Source organism: Electrona antarctica, assembly GCF_951216825.1.
Source record: "Electrona antarctica genome assembly, chromosome: 12".
Lineage (NCBI taxonomy): Eukaryota > Metazoa > Chordata > Actinopteri > Myctophiformes > Myctophidae > Electrona > Electrona antarctica.
Window position 1 is genome coordinate 52383555 of NC_136793.1, and position 21703 is coordinate 52405257.

General features: G+C 43.5%; 1 protein-coding gene across 1 annotated transcript in view; it reads left to right on the forward strand.

Annotated features, from left to right (window-relative positions):
* The first annotated feature begins 1212 nt into the window (after positions 1–1212).
* Positions 1213–21703, forward strand: part of nr6a1a (nuclear receptor subfamily 6, group A, member 1a) — a 103153-nt gene continuing 82662 nt past the window's right edge. The window contains exons 1-2 of the mRNA XM_079515476.1: positions 1213–1462; positions 20308–20355. Of these exons, the coding sequence (XP_079371602.1) occupies positions 1390–1462; positions 20308–20355 (121 nt within the window). The 5' untranslated portion in view covers positions 1213–1389. The remainder of the gene's footprint in view (positions 1463–20307; positions 20356–21703) is intronic.

A 21703-nucleotide genomic window follows, 5' to 3' on the forward strand; every position in this document is an offset into this window, starting at 1 on the left:
ATTCACATTCCCTATAGGCCAAGGAAGAACCTAATTGTTTCACATCAGCCGTATGGTATCGCTATAACAGGCCGGTTAATGCATTGGCCTATATCTATTGAACCGATTGAAATCAAAATGTCCCCCTGGATTCCTTGGATCATGCTGCAACTCCCCATATAGGCCACACCATACCACGCCAATTTCTGCCTGACAAGATCTTTCAACATGTTGCATTTTTCTCTCCAAAGGACACTTTTTGCTGCTACTCACATTTTTTACATATTAGCTCTGTAGTCATGTGATCAAGATGTATCTGTCAGATTTGGCAGATTCTATTCCCATTGGCTCGGTTTGCACAAGAATGCCACAAATCATGCACAAATCAGTGTCACGATTGGCATGAAACTTTGCACGCACACTTCCAGTAGAGTGGACCAAGGACTGTCTAAAGAGGACGAGACGCGAAGACCGTACGGGCGACGCCATGTTGCTCCATGGAAGGAAAGAAACATGCGCACACGCCGCACAGCCAACACTTCCGCGTTCAGCTTCCTTGGTCTCAACTGCGCATGTTTCTTTCCTTCCATGGAGCACCATGGAGCAACATGGCGTCGCCCGTACGGTCTTCGCGTCTCGTCCTCTTTAGACAGTCCTTGGAGTAGACCAGGATATGCACCTCAAATGTTTCAAATCGGGCCTCATGGTGGTGCTATAACAGGTCTCAACACAACACACAACAGGTAACCTGGCCTGGTGCATATCTGCGCTCTGAGGAGCACACATTTCCACTCCCATTCCCTAAAAATGAATATTATATAATTAATTAATATAGCTAAAATGTTGATTTAACAAAAGTAACCAATATAGGCACTACTGTACGTTTATTTTAGCACGTTAATAGTCACTAAAACATAGGCCTATCTGGATAAAATAAAATAAAATAATAAATACATGCGGTGCCACCTTCCTTTTTCCAACTAGGCCTACAAATAAAACTGCATAATAATCAATGTGAGCATTCCAGTCAAACGGACCCCGTGATACCCCAGAATGCCTGCCTCACTGCCTGCCTGCCTGCAGCATTGCGTAATGTGTGTGTGTGTGTGTGTGTTGTTGGGTGGGGGGGCTTCTGGGGGTGTGGATCATAGACTGTTATCCCCCCCGCTGGGCTGACATCAGTAAGCATGGGGCCGCGGTTGGTTCACCCAGTGAGCGAGCGAGCAAACTGAACGGCCAACGGGGACAGAAAGAATCATCACACGGCGGCTGCATATTTCCATTCCAGCGGGCTTTTTTTTTTTACGTTAACATTTACCGCTGCAACAGCAAGACGTCAACAACAACAACAACAACAACAACAGATAGAAGAGTGCGGTTCTTGCGGCGGCCCATGAAGACTGAAGGAGAATGGAGATAGAGAAGAGGGCGGCGAACGGGTTCGAGTACCCGGAACGAAACAATGCGAAGTCCGTGAGCAGCGGTAGGTGCAACTGCAAAAACAACAGCCTATATATATTTTTGTAACGTGCATCTTTTAATTTTGTAGGTAGGTAGGTGTCGCTTGCGGAAAAGAACCAACCGAGCCTGTTGGCGTGTATACTAAAGCTCGGTTCTTTTTCTGCAAGCGACACCCCTGCTGCGGAGTGATGGAGTGTATTTTTGGGCTATAAATTAAAGCTTTAAATGACCTTAGTAGCGGGGGTAGCCGTTAGGTTTAGCTGCTAGAAGGCTAGGTAAATAAACATTGATTATAGGTAGCGTGGTTTTAGGTTGTTTTTTTTCACCCACCCGACCCGTATCGAAGTTCCCACATGCCTTTTTCGTGCCTTTCTGTTAATAAGGTTAATTAATAAGTGATTTAATTGAGATGTGTGTATAATTAGCCATACATTGCCCCGCAGCATCACTACAGGGGTCTCTCTCTCTGTGTGTGTGTGTGTGTGTGTGCGACACATTAACGCCCGCCCCCCCTGGCGAAGAACAAGGATGACATTAATTAATTCAAACGATATGAAAATGGCAAAACTATAGCTTTTAAAATGAAAGATGTTAAAGACATTAGACATTGTCGTAAGACTCATACATGGGGTTACCACCACGTTGAAATGCATGGCCTTGTGTTCGATCAAAGACCTGCGGAAGTCAATGGTTGTTTGTTTGGTGGTTTAAGGTTCATCATGGCATGGTGGCCTTTCTCTTGTGATGTGTTTTATTTCCCATACACTGTGATGTGATGTGATGTGTTGGGTTTGGTTTGGTTTGGTTGGTTGGAGGAGTTGAGTTGAGTTTGCTGGGAAGGGAACGGAGAGGTAGGAATGTTTTTATTTGGACGTGGGGTAGTCAGCGGGCTTTGGGGAGAGATCGTAAAAAGTGAACTTTTGAACTTGGAGAACGCCCTGAAGCTATTAGGTTTTAGTCACCAAATCCGGTGAGTGTTGTTGGCTATATTGCACTATACACAATAGATGGAAAAGATGGAAACGAAGACGGCCCCAAAAAAACCCCAAACGAGGATGAATCATGAAAAGATTCCGGTTCAATCGATAGAACTGTATTTAAATTACCCCAAAGCTCCCGCACTGTTTCTTCCGATTGGTAATACTGTAGCCTAGTCTATAATAATGTGTGTCTGATATATGGATACAAAGTGGCCTCATATTTTCTCCACGCTGATGTGTGATTAATGTGTTGCTAATACATCAAAGGGGGGTTGATCACCATGCTGGCAAGTCTTCCGACATTTTTCTGTATAGGCTGGTCATCAATTTGACTTTTGTCACAAAGCATTTTTTTTTCTTTCCCCCTTTTTTAATTTTCATGCAAATCCCATTGACAGGTCACAACAGCTAAAAACAGGGCTCCGTTGCTTTCTTTTGCCTCAGAAGGACATGTCTCCCTCTCATGCAGGCGCCAGTCCCATATCGTGTGCCCCCATGTGGGTGTGTGAAGATTTATTGACATTTCCAAGATTAAAATTCCTTTAACCGTGCAAGAAAGCCTGTTTGAAACAGGTTGCAAGCAAGCAAAGCTTTCTATTCAAGTATGAACAGAGGTGATGCCTATTGCTTATACACTGACAGATATCGGCTTGATATTTTCGTTTTGCATGTTTGGCTATATAGCCCAATTCTAACCAGTTGTCATAATAATCGAAATGTGTGTGTTGTAAAGGCTATCTGGCATTGATTATTTCGTGTTAATTCTAACATTAGGCTACATAACTAATTATCTTTAATAATAAGAATACATTGTGTGTGTGTGTGTGTGTGTGTGTGTGTGTGTGTGTGTGTGTGTGTATATATATATATATATATATATATATATATATATATGTATATGTGTGTGCTATCAATTATGCAGTCCTTGAATTTAACAACACCCTATTATAGCTAGGCTAAATCCTGTAAAACACTTTTCAATTGGTAGGCCCTGTGTTTATGTTTAACCTAATTCAATGAAACACTTTGCCCCATAATGCCTAATTAGATTCAGTTAAGTCATAGAACTGTCAAATAAATTGTAATTAGACTGAATTGCTAAAATACTTCCAGTTTTAAATGAAAAAAGTGCATGAATTAGCCAACTAAGAACATTTAGGCTAATTATGCCTACCCTTTTTACTCTTAAAAAAATTACATTTCTAAATGTTTTACAACCATTTTGACTCCTTGAGCATTTACCACTTTACAGCACGATTTTTTAACTATTTTGCGAAATGGTCTACCATTGACTTGGATTTTCACCATGTTTTCACATTGTGTATACAGGCAGGTTTACAGCTTATCTGTAATTGCTGGCCTTATCCCTAAACAGATTTGAAGAAGAAACTCAATTTTCATTGATTCCAGAATTGACCATGTGCCAAGAATTTGTCTTTTTGTCCCCTGCAGGTCAATGAAATGCCTTTAAAAAAAAATGTAATTGTGCTCAGCAAAAAAAAAAGGAAAAGGAAAAATGTTGGGGTGGCTTCTTTGGCCCTTAGGGCTGGTGCCTAAGCAGGGCAGCTTTAACAGATCAAATGAAAGAAAGTGCTTTGTCAGCCTCACAGCTCTCTGCACCATGGAAGGGTTTTGGTGTTGGGGGGGTGGGCAAGGCGTCTCTCTGTATGCCTTCTCTTTTCCCTGGGGAGGGTTGCTAGTGTCGTGGGTGGGTGGGGATGGGAGGCAAGGCAGGATGCGACCCCTGCAGTGCCGGTGAATGATGATTCAGGAGTACAGTAGGGGAGGTGGGGTAAAGCAGAGTGGGGGGGGGGGGGGGGGGGGTCACAAGCAGGCAGATGTGATCCATCACGATCTCCTTAACTTTGACTCCATCTTAAACTCCTATATCTCTTATCTCACAATCTGTGTCAACAGACACAATGACAAGGACCTGGACCTTACGTCTCCCCACTCCCCGTTTAAAATGCATGACTTCTAACTGGTTTGAAAGCGGAACATGCATGAAAAGAACACATTATATATTGTGCATAAACAATTGTTGTCTCACAAACTATACAACCAACCTTAAGGTAAACAGTTTAGAAGATATTTAAAAAAAGAAATCATCCATCTAAAAAAAATCTATGGGAAAGGTGAGACACTGCCTCTTGTTTGAGATGTAAATGAAGCAGTTTAAAAACATGTTTGTGAAATCAATTGATATCTTACAAACAAATAGAGGCATCTGCCATATTTTAAATTCTCTATTCTCGTTTTTTTTGCAAGGCGAGTTTATTTGTATAGCCTACATTGAATCAACGGAATTCAAACTGCTTCACACACAACATTAAAACCATTATGACTAAAGTGCAAGGGAAACACATTATAAAATGACTTTTTATAATCAATTAATACTCAAAACAGACGTTACATTAAAACCTATTTATTCCATTGATCTTTGTTCTTTAAATCAAATAAATACTGTATGGGCAGAAATGAGAAGACTTAACCTCAATCATTTGAACCTGACCGATGTTACGGTCTAAAGAAAAGCACAAACATTTTATATAAAATAATATAAAGAACATTCCAAGTTTATTAAAATTAAAACCAAAACAATTGAATCATCATAAATCTATTTTATTCTGGATGACAGCTTAAGTAATAATTTAAGAAAAATATATTTTTCAATATAAAAATAAAATGTTTCAAAACAAGAATCTAATTAATATGAATGTACAAATATATGGGGTCTGTTATGTATGTACCCAAAAGTTGAATTGGGTATGATTCACAATTAAAATAATACCTACATTTGTATTTATTGTGGAATAAAAATAAATACATTTATATTCAACAGCACCATTTTGTCATAAATGTTTAACATTCAGTATTGGAGTCTCAAATAATCACTTTTAAATTAAACTTTTCATCTAGTGACAAATCATTTGTCTAACAGAAAAACAAATATTTTTCTACTGGTGGTGGTTGATCGTTACATACTAATTGTTAGTGCCTTCCTTGAGTGCTTGGAAGACTAGAATCCGTGCTATATAAATGCAGTACATTTACCATTTCACTCGCAAACTAGACCACTGATATCTCAATAACTAGATAAGATACCCCCTGTTCTTTCTCGTGTGTGTGTGTGTGTGTGTGTGTGTGTGTGTGTGTGTGTGTGTGTGTGTGTGTGTGTGTGTGTGTGTGTGTGTGTGTGTGTGTGTGTGTGTGTGTGTGTGTGTGTGTGTGTGTGTGTGTGTGTGTGTGTGTGTGTGTGTGTGTGTGTGTGTGTGTGTGTGTGTGTGTGTGTGTGTGTGTGTGTGTGTGTGTGTGAGATGGGGGGAGGGAGGGAGGGAGGGGAGAGAGTGAGTGTCCAAGGTCCCCTCCATCCTGTCCCTGCGACCTGGAACTCTTGTTTCCTGGCAACAGGCATTCCACTGGTCATCTCTGTCATGATGAAGAGGAGAAGCAGATAATCAGATGAAGCCATGGCAGACACTGTGTGGTCTGTTTGAAGCGCGACCGAAACATCTCACAAAGCGACGCAGAGCAAAGACACGGTGTCAGTGCAGTCATCCTGCAACGTTACCCCCACAAAATATGAGTCGAGCAATTTATCCTAATAATCTTAACCTTCTAAATATTTCATTGACTTAAGGCGGTATCATTATGGGGTTTGTCAATGAAGAGTTAAAAAAAAAAAAAAAACCCAAATCAAAGGTCTGCCATTTGAACATACGCTGACATGATGTATGTTAGCCAACTTTGTAATCGGTAATATTGGCAGATACTTGCCTTGTCGGCAAAGAAGACATTCGCTGATCGCCGAGATGTTTAATGCCTATGTACGTATGCCGCAATGTGATGCGTGTGAGCTAGTAAGGAAGGGTCATATCTGAGATCCCTGAGTCTCATATCACACACTTGGAGTTAAAGTAGCACTAAGGTGTGAGTGGCTACGTTATTTATTACCTATACATTTATATCTAATTATAGGCAGCGCAGTTGTAAAGATAATACACGGCAGAAGGATATGTTTTCTTTGTGAGGAGTGAATATTTACACGATAAGTAGGCTAGGCCTATATAGCAGTTATTCATTTTGGTTTGAATCCAATAGTTAACAGGTGAATTGAAATTGAAGCGTGGGTGCGATGAAGATTCACCTCTAATATGTATATGTTATACGAGTGGCTAATACTGCTAATTCATATTCTTCTAGTCATCTTTGTCATTATCCATCACAGCAACACAGACTATAGAATTGTCATTTTATGCTTTATTTTTAAGTAAGAGTCTAGACTAGAGAGACCGGAAACAGTGCAGAGCGAGGGGAGACATGATTGGAGTCAAGTGAGAGTCAAAGCCCATCTATAATAAGCTCACAACTCATGGCGACGCGACGCACTGTGAGCTTGTAGATGGTCTATTTTCTTTCCTTTCTTTCCAAATTTCTGCCTATAACGACATGCCCCAAAAATAGGGACGCCAGGGTTAAAGAAGTGGTTAAGCCATAATGGTCTCTGTTGACCTCCACGTAACCCAGGAAAGTATTTACAACCTCCACTTGAGCCATGAGCTACAGCTAGGGTAGGAGAACCATTGAGGGCAGCAGCGGCAGCAAGGTTGGTCGCAGGGTTGTTTTGTTCATTGATACGGCCCAAAGCGATGACCTGGAGGGATGAACAATTAACAGCTGGTATTGAGATGCAGGCGGGGGTTGGTCGGCGGGTCAGCCGGTTGGCTGAGGCGGCCATAAACCACTATTTTGAGGTGCAGGCAGATACAGTAACTGTTTGGGGACAGTTGGTACAGTGACGCTGCCTTATCTACGAGCCGAGGGGTGCCAGGACTTTTGTCGCGGCTCTGTGATATTCAACACGTAGGCCAGCCAGAAGCCATAAACGTCGTCAATTTGAGTTTGAATTTGGGAGGATGAGTTTACAGGCAGCTGTAAAACACTGAACTTGGTATGTAGAGAAGGAATGGCTTTGCTGTGAAACTGTCCCCTATCTCTACGGAACGAAAAGATGCAGTTGTTGGAGGCAGGAGGAGCAACTGAACTTAAAATACAGTTGGGTGCCACCGATATTGTCCCTTATTATTTGACCCATTTAGGCCTGACCTCAAAATTTAAAAAAATCCTTCTAAATCCTCCAGTTTTCTGAAATAAATATTTTCACGATTTTTCAAAAATAGCAGACCTACAAGCTCGTAGCGCGCCACTCGGTGGCGCGCTATGAGCTTGTAGATCTGCTATTTTTCAATAGCTAAATTATAACATAATGTTTAAAACACCAAAAGGGGTTCCCGCCCCAAAATGGGTTAACTGTCCTTTTGCGCAGATCACGCAAACCTCAGCAAAAAGAAAAGGACAATATCGATGGCCTCCAACTGTATCTACCTAAAATTAAAATCTCCAAAGTGACATTTTCAAGAATGGCTCAATGTTGAAATACAGGGTGTTGCATAGGTTATTATTTAATGAGCAGTCCGTCCTCGTGGGACGTCTTCCCAATAGTAGGTCCTAAACGTAAAAGTAGCCCATGAGGGGCTTTGTACTGTAAAGTGTAGGTGTCAACTATTTCAAAAGGTGGTGGTTTTATTATAAAATTCCTCAGATCCTTCCCACCTCCTACTCCCAACAACATCCAAGTCAGGTTTCTGCAGTTGGTTTAATGCCACAACCGTACCCACATTACCCAGATAGGATGCTAACTGATCTTTCGGTGCACCAGCTGATCTATTGGATACAAAATATGCCAATGTTTTGAATGCAAAGGTCCTTATTTGGCAGGGACATGAGTAGTTCCTCTCAATTGTAATTGGATTTTAAGGCACAATTCGACCGACCGTCTTCATTGATCTTGAGCAGAGCCACACAGTAAATTGAAGACTTGGGACAGAATGGACGCCACAGTAATTTCACAGTCAACAGCAAAGACACACAATCCTGTGCACTATGACTGCTTTTAACGGGAATCTGTTAAACTGTTTGGATTTTTCTAAATTCCCAGCCACAACTCTCTTTCTCATTACCTCATCACACTTGTGCTCAAATGCACAAGCACATACACGCAGGGACAGATCACACACACACGCACACACACACACACACACACACACACACACGCACGCACAGATACTGTCCACAAACGGTTTTCATGAATCAATATCTTATCAATATCTTAATTCGCGGTGACACAGCATCTTTTCCGCTGCACGGGGCGGATGTCCCCACTGGTGCATTATCCGCTTGGTGTTATTAGGTGATTATTATCAGATGGTTTGCTAGCCCCTGAGTTTGCACAGTGCAGTACGCTACCCAGCTCTCCAAGGTAGTAAAACTCTGACCCCTGGCATGATGAAAGGGAAGTTGATCCTTTGAGCGTGTCAAGTCATGGTGACAGAGCCCCCATTCGCCCCTCTCCGCCTCTGACCAGAGCTTGACCCTCTGCCCGACTGCCTCGCCGGGATTAGGACAGATAAAGACATACACTCATTAGTTTAGCATAACATATATTCATGACTCATGAGACGTGAAAGTGGGCCGCAGCACCTTTTTTGGACCACTGAGCCTTTATATGCACAGTTAGGCAGCTTCTGTTGAACAGAGATATGGGCTTTTCTGCAAATTGTATAGTCTCAGTTTTGGAGGAAATCATTATGTGCAGAGGTGTCGTGTTTTCTGTTGTCTGACCTGCACAGACAAACTGTCTTATTTGTTTCATTTTTATCCATGCTTTATTTGATTACAATTTTTTTAAATTGAGTTCTCATTATTACATTGGTTTTGTACTTCTTTGAAGAAGTACAAAACCAAATAATTCATAGACTACCAGGGGATGTTTTCTGAACTTGAGTTGCGCTCAGAGGGAGCGTGCACGTGTGTCATGGAGGCAGCGCACGCAGCGCTTGGTTGGCTAGGAGTGCTGGGTAAGACAGAGCAGACATTGTGCTGTGTGGTGTTACACAGCAGGGTCATGGGTCAGCTGTAGGGGTCAAAGGGATGGCCACAGAGCAGCCTGTGGAGCCAACACTCGAGTTCCTCCACAATCTGTCATATGCAATACCCGCCGCAAGGCGGTAGTGAGTGAGTTGGTCTTGGCCCCACCGATCAGATTCCATCTATACCGCAGTGCTTCCCAGAAGACAAGTTCAGGTGTGCCTTGGGTGTTTGTGACAACCACACATTTTTATTGCAATGTATACAAAAACAAAAAGTACTTTGTGTGCAATCATTTCCCAATACAGAGGGAAATGGTATACCGTCCTCCCTCCCCACACAAATTATTAAATATCTTATTATTTTCCCTCTCACAAATTTGTGCTATGAATACTTGAGTGCCTTGAGATTTTGACTTTCCCTTTTGGTGTGCCGTGGGCACAAAAACAGTTTGAAGAACTATGACTGAATCCACAGTCCCTTACCTCAGGGGTTTTCAACCCGTGGGTCGCGACCCCTCGGGGGGGTCGCCAAATTATTTTAGGGGGTCCCCAAATTATTTTCAAAAAAAAATAAAATAAAAAATAAGATTTTTTTTTTATTTCACGATTTTTCAAAAATAGCAGACCTACAAGCTTGTAGATCTGCTATTTTTCAATAGCTAAATTGTAGCAGTCAATTTATATTGGGGGTCGGGAGGGGGCGGGGCGGGGGTCCCGAGACATTGCCAAAGCATTTCCGTGGGTCCCCAGCCAAAAAGGTTGAGAACCCCTGCCTTACCTGGTTGAACTTTGTGAGAGCGTGATGGATGGAGACGGGTTGGTTTTTCACTGTGCTGTCACTTTTTTGGACTATCCATTTGTACGAGTTAAATTAATCTCCCAAGCCCTTCACTTATATAGTTTGTCATATGGCAAATGGGGAAAATAGCAAATCTGTAAGCTCACAGTCACAATGCAGTGAGCTTGTAGATGCTACAGTATCTTTTTTTTCACTTTATCTTGTAAATTGTTTGTCAGTGTTTTTGAGTGGTGTAAACCACTCCTACAACTGGCTTTGTTAGTGCAGAAAAAATGAGCATGGTTGCTATGTTCACCCTGTTCACCCGGGTGTGATTTCATTACGTCAGACATGATTTCATTACGTCAGACAGGCTATATAAGACCTTACACCACTCAGTTCACACAGGTGTGATTTTTATTTGCCTATTCTTGACCAGGGACTCCAGGTTGAGAGTGGAAACACCGAGCGAGGATTTGACTGTTTACAGCCCCCTTTGTTATTCCGGGCGCATGCTCCTGAATGGTTGTAAATGGGGGCGATTTAGGGGTACCTGTGGGACCTGGTGTTGGGTAGCGCTACTACTCCCAGGCTCAGCGGCCCGTTAACACCCACCGGAGGCAACATTGACCCCCATATGGGACTAACAAGCCCCTCCACTCAGCCTGCCTGGTGGTGCCAATGGAACAGGCAATGTCTTCTACATCCTGACAGTTTTCTGAAAAAGCTATGTTTCTAATGTCAGTCGTTCTTCGATTTTTCGAAAATAGCAGACCTACAAGCTCGTAGCGCGCCACTCGGTGGCGCGCTACGAGCTTGTAGATCTGCTATTTTTCAATAGCTAAAGCATAACATAATGCTGGTCACATATAACAGTGGAAATGTCTCTGCCTTCTACTTTTTCATTTTTTTTTCTCCTTTCTTTTATAACCCCATCTGCTCCTTCACGGCAAACTGAAACTCCTTAGAGTCATGCTTGGCCGTCTCCGTCACTCGTCTCTGTGGGGTGTGGATTGAGGAGTGCCCAGGGGGGGCTTCTTCGAGCTCCACTCCTTTCTGACCTCTCAATAGCGGAGAGAGAGAGAGAGAGAGGAGTCATTTTGTTCCTGTAGTGTAGGGGGGGGGGGGGGGGGGGGGGGGGAGAAACAATGATATATCTGTGGTCACCACTTCCTCCCATCAATCATACAGTCGGGGGAACGGAGCTCGATTGATCGGGCAGTGTTGTGACGTCACCTGAGGGCTGACTGTATTGTCCAAGCAAGGGGAAGTGAAGGGAAGGTGGGAGCCTCTCTTCCATCTTTGATTGACTGTTTACTCCTTTTACCTTCTTACTCACTGAGTCAGTCAGTCAGTCGCTTGCTTGCTCACTCACCCCGCCTTGAGTCAGTCAGTCAGTCAGTCAGTCAGTCACTCACTCACTCACTCACTCTTCCTCTTACCACTTTTCCTTCTCCATCCGTCTCCCTCCCTCTTGTTCTGCCTTCCTGTCTTGGTGACGCACCCCCCCCCCCCCACCCACCCACCCACCTCCTATAGTGTGACATGTGATAGATGGAGGTTGGGGTCTCTGTGTTGAGATAAGAGCCAGGGCCTAGCTGGGGGTTCGCTATACAGGCAGGGAGGCAGCCTTGGCAGGTATGGGGGGGGTGGGGGGCGGGCAGCCCTACTCACATAACAGGGTGGCGTGCCCCTCCGCTGGCCATGCGGAACCCCAGCCATCTGGGATGGAAGCGCCGCCCGGGACAGTGATGGACTATGAGGGTGTATGAAATGTAGAGATGCCGGGTTAAAGGCAGAAGGACAGGAGAAGTGATTCCTCAACTGGGGGGGGTATTGACTTAGGGGAGGGTGAGTTAGGGGAGGAAGGGGACTGTATTGGCGCATTTGCTGTACATTCAATGTTACAGTCTGTTGCATGTACATAATCCCCCCCCCCCTCGTACATTGTGGCCTCATGCACAAACTACCCCAACCATATGGCTCCTTCTTATAAGAGCTGCACCTTCCGTGTGGCAATTGGGATATAAGCATCAGTGGTTTGCATGCATTGCGTTAACTATTAACATTTAGTCACCCAAATAATACATTGGATACAATGCAACACGGGCTGTTGTTGTTTTTTTTTTCATTTCCTGAAAAGTGTTGGTTTTGGACATGGAGGTTTCAACTTGGTTTCAACTTGACGGCGACGAACTGGTGTACGCCATTCATCCACCATGGATGCATGTGAATGTTTTATCGAGTATGAATTCCCGTCCTCAGATGGGGAGAGAGAGAGAGAGAGAGAGAGAGCGAGAGAGAGAGAGCGAGCACAAGAGCCTGTATGTTATTTTGATGGAAGGCTGATTGCGCCGGAGGTTGCGGAGGTTTTCCGGGGTGAAAGGTTAAAGATGCAGCCCTTCTTTGTCAACACACAATGGGCCACGGCCGAGCGGGCTCCGGTCGGATTGGCCGCTGCCTGGAAAGCCCTCCTTGCCTGGGGCTATAATGGTCAATAGGCTGCCATGAGGATTAGCAGGGGAGAGGAGACCACACACTGGAGTTCCATTCTTCACTGCCCGTGATCCCATTATCAGCTAACACTGCTGCCTTAGAGCAGTGATTGGAACCCGGGCTAATCCACGGCTGCTTGGAATGCAGCATTGACTGGTTTTGAACGGGGGGGGGGGGATGGAAAATCTATGTGTCTTGAAGGATACTGTAAATCTGTGAGGTTGATGGATCGATGTATGCATTCCCAGTATTTATTTAGTGTATTCATGCTTGTGGGCAAACTGTATGCATGCGCGTGTGTGTGCGCGCATACAAACAGTATATGCATAATTAGGCGAGCGTGCTTGTGTTCATGTCTTAATGCCTGTCTTTGGTGGTCCGTTATTGTTCATGGTGGGCGGCACGTGCACAAAGCATGCATGCCTGTCCCCGACCGCGCACCGCGCACATGTGTAGTTTTGTGTTTTGGGCCTAAGGAAGAGAGAGCGGCCGGGGCACGTGTGTGTGTGTGTGTGTGTGTGTTTGAAGAGAACGTCTGTCTCTGTGTGTGTTGGTGTATGCTCCAGGGAGAACATATGCCAGTGTTGATTGGGGGGTGGGGGGGCTCTAGACGGGGAGGAGGGCAGATGGGGGGGGGGGGGGGGGGGGGGCAGCTGGCGTGTGTCGGGTCAGGGGTCTACAGCTGTTGATGGCAGGGTGGTACACTGACCACTGACAGAGATAGGGGGATCTGACGTGCCGACCGAGGCACTTTGCACACTTATGTATACGAATGATGGATTTTTAGGTTGGCCAGAGTGTAAGTGAGACATGGACCGGGCCCCGTCCACCCGATGGCCAGCACAGATGGTTCAGAGACTCTGGTGGCCCAGACAGGACAGTGGCCACTGAGGGGGGGGGGGGGAAAGAAAGTGGGCGTAAAAAGAAAAAGAAAAAAAGATTGCACTTGTACAAAGTAAAATCCTTCATTAATTTAACTTCTTAGAATTTTTTGTACACACTCACTCCAGGGCCAGGGTTACAAATCAATAAATGAAGACATTTGTGGTATAATAACATGAAATACCATACAGGGTGTAGGGAAAGTGTTCCCTACACCCTACACCTACCTTCAAGGTGATCTTAGGAATTCACAAACGGAATACAGTGAACACTGACTGTCCTAACAACTTGACAGATAAGTAAACGGGCACTTTTTGAAAGTGATTTAACGGCAATTAAATCTCCTACTATAAAATCCTACTATGAAACGGGGAAACTCTGTCTTTATTTCTCTTGTCTGTCCTCATCCATTTGTATTCAATCAGTGGTTTGACCAGACAATCTGAAAATTGCACATTTACCATTTGACATGCAGTTTTTTTTTTTTTTTTGCAGATCTTTCAAATATATGCTTTTTATTATCTCATTATGCTTTGTCACATGTTTGTTTGTTTGTTTTGTTCTTTATTTACTCAGGGTAGAGTTTCAGCAACACCCTGCACTGTTGCCAGACAACTATTCCACAATCTTTGAATGCTATATTGAGTTTGGAACTGCACTTCCTAAAAGCCTAGAAAGGAAGTTGCCATCTGTTTCCGTTAACTAAAATATATCTTAAAATACCTCTAAAATATAATATCAAGCTATATTATGTTTAGAATAATCTACGACAAATTTGCGCGACTGCAAAGATGAACCGGAAGTGAGGAGGAGGCGGGATGTATCCACTTTACTTTTGGCTCATTTTCAGCACTTCCGTTGCACAGACTGTACGACGGAAACCTTTTTGAAAATGGTGTGTGTGTGTGTCAGCATTTCTGTGAACACTCACTCAATCTAAGACTGCTGTGGGTGGAGCCAGGGGGAGTGACTCACAGAAGTGTCATGGTTAATTGATTGGCAGATGTTTCCAGTTGTCTATTGTTGTGCTCTCTCCAGGGTTGCCAAGTCTGCTTATTTGCCGCAACCTTTGGCTTGTTTTTTTCCAGAGTTGCGCCCCCCCCCCCAAATCAAATGATGTCTCTACTTATTAAGCCCTGGCTAAAGTACCGTATGTGTGTAATAGTATAGACACCAAAAACATTAATTATTATAGACAATATACATAGTATTTATGCAGGCATCAAATCTTTTTTTTTATTGGGATTATATATGGCCATATTATTGGGCTTGTTTCGTTTTTTGTCGAGGGGAGATTTGGCTTATATTTCTCTCGCAAGAGTTTGCTTGTTTTTGGCTTGCTTTTGGAGGTGGGTTGGCTTATTTCTCTCACGAGAGTTGGCAACACTGGCTCTCTCTCCTCTGTATGCTGTACCTGGGCTGAGTGGGCTCAGGGCATGCACAACACCCACATCAACCTGTGGCTCTCTCTCCTCTGTATGCTGTACCTGGGCTGAGTGGGCTCAGGGCATGCACAACACCCACATCAACCTGTGGCTCTCTCTCCTCTGTATGCTGTACCGGGGCTGAGTGGGCTCAGGGCATGCACAACACCCACATCAACCTGTGGCTCTCTCTCCTCTGTATGCTGTACCTGGGCGGAGTGGGCTCAGGGCATGCACAACACCCACATCAACCTGTGGCTCTCTCATCTCTGTATGCTGTACCTGGGCTGAGTGGGCTCAGGGCATGCACAACACCCACATCAACCTGTGGCTCTCTCTCCTCTGTATGCTGTACCTGGGCTGAGTGGGCTCAGGGCATGCACAACACCCACATCAACCTGTGGCTCTCTCTCCTCTGTATGCTGTACCTAGGCGGAGTGGGCTCAGGGCATGCACAACACCCACATCAACCTGTGGGTTGATGACCGTATAGTGACACTTTAATAAATGTAATAAAAAGAAATAAAAGACCATTAACTGCATCAAAAGTAATTACAAACGTTACTATATGTTTGTATATAAAAACGGGTCAAACATTGGCCACAAATACCACAATGTGAGCTTGTAGATCAGCTATTGCCGCAACTCTACAATTCACATACAAGTGCTTGTCGGGGTGTGGGTGTTCCCAGTTCAAATATGATTATTTCCATTGAGAAATGAGAATGCCAGTAGAGACTGGTCTCAAATGGTGCAAAGTTATAAAAGACTTGATTTAAATGCTTGGCAATGGCAATACAGTATATTGACTTAGCCTATATAGACTGTGTAGAGTGCTACAGAGATATAATGACCAATCGATGGACGGGAGCTTTCATATAGTTTCTCCGCAGTGGGTTGCGTTGGTATCTTAACCCATTTTGACCGTCCTGAGATCAGATTCTAAAAATGTCTTCTACATCCTGACAGCTTTCTGAAAAAGCTATGTTTCTATGTCAGTCGTTCTTCGATTTTTCAAAAATAGCAGACTTACAAGCTCATAGCGCGCCACTCGGTGGCGCGCTATGAGCTTGTAGATCTGCTATTTTTCAATAGCTAAAGCATAACATAATGCTAACACCAAAAGGGGTTCCCGCCCAAAATGGGTTAAAATGTATTGAAGCTTATTAGTTTGGGTGTGCGTATATTATCCGGGTATGGATGAGTTTGGCAGGAAGTAATTAAGGACTTTTTAAATAAAAACGGTTACACGAGAATTGTTTTGGCATCTATCGTCAAGTATGTCCTATTAGTACAGCGGCTTATACCCCAATACAAGAGGTATTGTGCACTTTTTCAAAAAAGCATGAAACTTCTACCATAGTTAGATGATATCATGAGGTGTATTTTCAGATGTGGAGTCAAGTCAGATTTGACCCCTGAGGCCCGGTAGAGCATAATATGTGACCAATACCCATAACATCCTATATAAGGCAAAAAAGTCCAAATTTCATCATTCTTTAAGTAGCATGTGACATATGAAACTAGGGTGTTTGCATGATTCTGAATCCATTCCAAGCATTAGTTTTGCAAAAAAAACACTCATTGGGCTTAAAACGGCCATGCCCAGTTGCCCAAATGTGCTGGCATCATCAATTTGTGATGACGGCATTGGCCGTTTTTAGCCCAATGAGTGTTTTTTTGCAAAACTAATGCTTGGAATGGATTCAGCATCATGAAATCACCCTAGTTTCATATGTCACATGCTACTTAAAGAATGATGAAATTTGGACTTTTTTGCCTTATATAGGATGTTATGGGTATTGGTCACATATTATGCTCTACCGGGCCTCAGGGGTCAAATCTGACTTGACTCCACATCTGAAAATACACCTCATGGTATCATCTAACTATGGTAAAAGTTTCATGCTTTTTTGAAAAAGTGCACAATTTTTTGGTAATCCGCTGTACTATATTATATGACCACGTGGATATGCTCCATTTTTCTTTTCTCCATTTAGTCTTTAATCACAGAACAAGCATCAGTCTTACTCTTTATGTAATGAGAACGTGACGTCACACCATTTGAAAATAATAGCTGAAGACCTCTCAAGATGGCACCGCCTGTCCATTGAACTCAGTGGGTGGTGGCGGGCTGGTGGTTGCTCCATAGACATATAGACGTTCCTTCCGGCTCTGTGGCGCGTGTCACAATTCAGTATTTAAGTCCGACGTCATTTTTGTAGTGCTACGTTACGTCCGGGTCCAAGTGGCACCAGCTCCCGTCCGCATCTCATTGTAAATATAATATCTAAACGCGTGAATCTTTTTACAATTATGTTATTTTTCAGAAAGGAAGCCATTGAGGGTTAAAATGGGTCTTAATGCTTCCAACTCGAGTAGAATTATTAATGTTTTGTACAAGTGTCCATGACAAAAAAAAGATATGATGTGGAGACAATAAAGTCTATTATTATCATTAGTGGTAACAGTCCATTTGCTCAGTAAAATATTTTGGGGGCATATTTAGAATGTTTGCAGGCTTGAGTATGTTGAATCTAATGGCGATAGTATCCAGTGTGGGGCAGACGGCCTGTCACAGCCAGATTTGGGAGAGCAGCGCAGCTTTGTTGTTGCGAGCAAAGCGGTAAAATGAGACTTTCGTGGTTGTTTTCGTCTCAGATTTAGTCCGACGGAGCGTCACAGTATAACTCTATGGGGACACAAAAGTAGGACCCGGAAGTATCTGATGAGGGGGCGCTCACGTCACAGCTAAAATACTGAATTGAAAGGCACAATTTTCCCGAGATTCCTTGCAAAGCATTTGCCTTCAATGAGCGGAAGCTTGTCAAGCTTCAGCGTGTGTAACATAAGTCCCGGAAAAGACGCGCTGTGATTGGCCAGTATAGTCACTTGAGTGACAGCGAGAGACATGGAGGAGTCACATGAGTGACGTCACTCGGGCAGCGACGCAGCGTGCCTTCAGCCCATTTTGGGCGGGAACCCCTTTTGGTGTTTTAAGAATGATGTTATAATTTAGCTATTGAAAAATAGCAGATCTACAAGCTCATAGCGCGCCACCGAGTGGTGAAACCTTTTCCAAAGTTGAAGTGATTGGTTTATGTCATAGAGATGACAGATGTTATTGATGACTTGGGTCACACAGGCTATAGACGAATTCACAGAGGCGTGCCCTGGGCGCCCATTGAGGTGTAATCCATGGAGCAGGTGCTCCGTAGGCCAGGTGTAGCTAATCAGTGCTGCTGCACTTAATGGTACACGTCAGTAATGGCCGCACCCAGGTAGGTAACCCTCTGTGAATTTGTCTATAGCCATATGAAGTCCAAGATCCACAACATTACAGCCATGTCGTTTCCAATGCAGATTTAGTTTTGGTTCATATTGGTGCCAACTGTGGAGATTTCAATTGTGGGAAGTTGGGAACCCACAATTGAAATCTCCACATTTGATTTGGTTAAAGAAAAGAAAAAAAGTCTTTGGAGTTTCTTTTTGTTCACAGACACTATACTATATATAGAGCAGTGGTTGGTTCCCCCAAAAGAGAAATTATAGATGTTTGCCCGGGAACTACTGAAAATAGCAGATCTACAAGCTCAGTCAGCTTGTAGATCTGCTATTACAAGCTCAGTCAGCTTGTAGATCTGCTATTACAAGCTCAGTCAGCTTGTAGATCTGCTATTACAAGCTCAGTCAGCTTGTAGATCTGCTATTACAAGCTCAGTCAGCTTGTAGATCTGCTATTTTCACTACTTGTGAACTACTTTATACACAACCTTTTTGTCAGAATACAGTCATACCCCATTTACGTTGTTACGTCTGTCCAGGGTCCCCCAGCGGTCTATACTTACCGCTTAGCCCCCTCTAGTTGACAATACGCTGTGTGGCATTGCAGAACATTGTGAGCGTGTATCTCGAATGTCCCCTAATCATGCCCAGACATGCCCCAAAATAGGGTTGCTTGGGTTCATGTGGTTAAAGGTATATTCAGTGATTTCACTTAATTCAAATACCACTTATTTTTTCTTATTTTTTGGATAATCCCCCCTACTATAGAGTGTGCTGACCATATAAGGAGTTCCTCCCTGTCCCCAGTGAGCCCCTGGGGTCAATAAACCCTAGTTTCAGTTTTGGTGGCGGGTGGCAAAGCCTTCATCCAATCAGGATGAGAGGGGCCTTCCTCCAATCATGATCGAGCCTTGGTGCACATGCTGTTGGCCTGTTGCACTTCCCCCCACTGTAGTGCGTGCATGTGCACATTTTGTTACCGGGGCGGACTGGGTGGTTTTCCAAATCACCCAAATCACTGAATGCTCCTTTAAATAATAATAATAATAACTTTATTTATATAGCACCTTTCCAAAAACAAGTTTAATAACTATTTATTGTTATTGCACTCCAGCACTTAAATCGTTTGAAATAGTTTAAATCGTGGAATAACTCTATTCTCCCCTCCGATTGGCCAGTGTTTCGGAACTCTTCCCAAGGCCTTTGCCCTCATCTGATTGGACAGTATATGATGACACACCCAACTCAACTATTCTAATTGAACAATATTCCTATAGAGATAGGCAACCACACTCGCAATTCCGCAGGATTGAATCTTTCTCATTTGTGTTCACGCAAAGTGTTTAACCCCTTTTGGTGTTTTAAACATTATATTATAATTTAGCTATTGGAAAAATAGCAGATCTACAAGCTCATAGCGCGCCACCGAGTGGCGCGCTACGAGCTTGTAGGTCTGCTATTTTTGAAAAATCGTGAAAATGTGGCACAAATCTTTGAATATATATTCTTTCAGAGTGAACGTTTTTAACTCAAATCTTTGCTTCTGGGGGTGTCCACTGGAACAACATATTTTCCGATGGGGGTCGGCGGCCAAATACGGGGGTTTGGGGCCAAATTTGGGGTCCCTTTTTTTTTTTTTTTAAGATATTTTTTTGCGGCTTACGCCTTTTATTGGTTTTTGAAGGGACAGACAGTAGGCTGACAGGAAACGGGAGAGAGATGGGGGAAGACATGCAGTAAAGGCTCGGGAGTCGAACCCGTGGCACACTGCGACTGGATTACCAGTCGGGTGCCCAGACGGTTACGCCACCGCCTGGGCCAATTTGGGGGTCCTTGACATGAAACCGTTTGAGAACCACTGATATAGAAACATGAGGTTTTTCAGAAAACTGTTAAATGTGTCCCTGTGATTTTCTTTTTAATCAGTATCAATTGTATTGACTCTCTCTCTTTGTTTGTTTTTGGCTACTGCTGCAAATTTGTCCAGTACTCTTTTTCAGCTGCACGTCACCACACAAAAACAAACGAGAGCCAATTATAATGAACTGTCACTGACACTATGAGCTCATCTTTCCCTGTGTTCTGTTTTCCAGGCTTTTATGGTGACCATCCTCTGGAGGTGGAACAGAATGACGGCATGGGTGAGTTCATCAAACCATACCCTTTTAGTCTCCGCAGTCAGCGTTGTCCAGAACATTACTCTACTCCAGGGGTTCTCAACGTTTTTGTCCGGGGACCCCCGGAAATGCTTTGGCAATGTCTCGGGACCCCCGCCCCGCCCCCTCCCGACCCCCAATATAAATTGACTGCTACAATAACCTTATACCATTTTGGTGTTTTAAGCATTGTTATAATTTAGCTATTGAAAAATAGCAGATCTACAAGCTCATAGCGCGCCACCGAGTGGCGCGCTACGAGCTTGTAGGTCTGCTATTTTTGAAAAATCGTGAAAATAAATTTAAAAAATTTGAAAATAATTTGGGGACCCCCTGAAATATTTTGGCGACCCCCCGAGGGGTCGCGACCCACGGGTTGAGAACCCCTGCTCTACTCTACTGCATGTTTGTATCGTCTCATCCTGCGTTTTCACGTATGTCGAACAACATCCACAACATTTACCATGTTCAATTTCATGCTCAATTATGTAATACTAGTTACTACTTTCAGCTAATGCTGTGTAACCCATATTGAATTCTCTCACCATGTCAGTCAGGTAAATTGCAGTAGTAAATGGCATACGAGGGTTAGGGTTAGTGCTTTGGGCCCCGACAGTACAAGTATAATAATTGCATTGGAAAGTATAGGCGAGTATGTGGGTCGCTATTGGTAAAACCTTAGCTAAAGATCAGGCTCTAGTGGTGAAGATGGCCAGTTTTATGTATGACATGTAATTCCATTATATACCACAAGAGGGCAGTATTGGCTCAACAATAATGTAACAGCAATCTACGGTACTCTGATATGTGGATTGATTGAAGTATTTATTAACAGTTTGCAGAATTACAGTACATTTCAAGCACAACTCAATACAAAAAACTGTTGACTGTGAGTGGACGACCAATTAAGCACTAGACTTGTTTACAAGAGGGTCCACCTTGTTCAATTCATCATAACATTTAGAGACGTACAAAACAAGACACAAGTGGTATCCTTGGCAGTGGGGATGAAAATAAATGCAAAACATACATGCAGTACAATTAAAAACAAAATAGGTATAGCGGCATATCAAGGTACAATATATTACATTCATGCAAGACCTTTTATGGGTTTTTTTTCTTTTTTTTCTTTGAGGAACAAAACCAATTTCCAGAAACCATGAAAGACGGGCTCGTCTCAGTTGTTCCGTTCCGTCTGTGTTTTAGTCGTTCTGTGGACTGAGTTGGGCCATGTGAGCAGCAGGGTCACTCGGTGGTTAAAGGGTCCTATAACGGAAAGGTTACAAGTGTGATCCCTGCAAGGAGAGCCAGTGTGTTCGTCTGCAGCCATGTG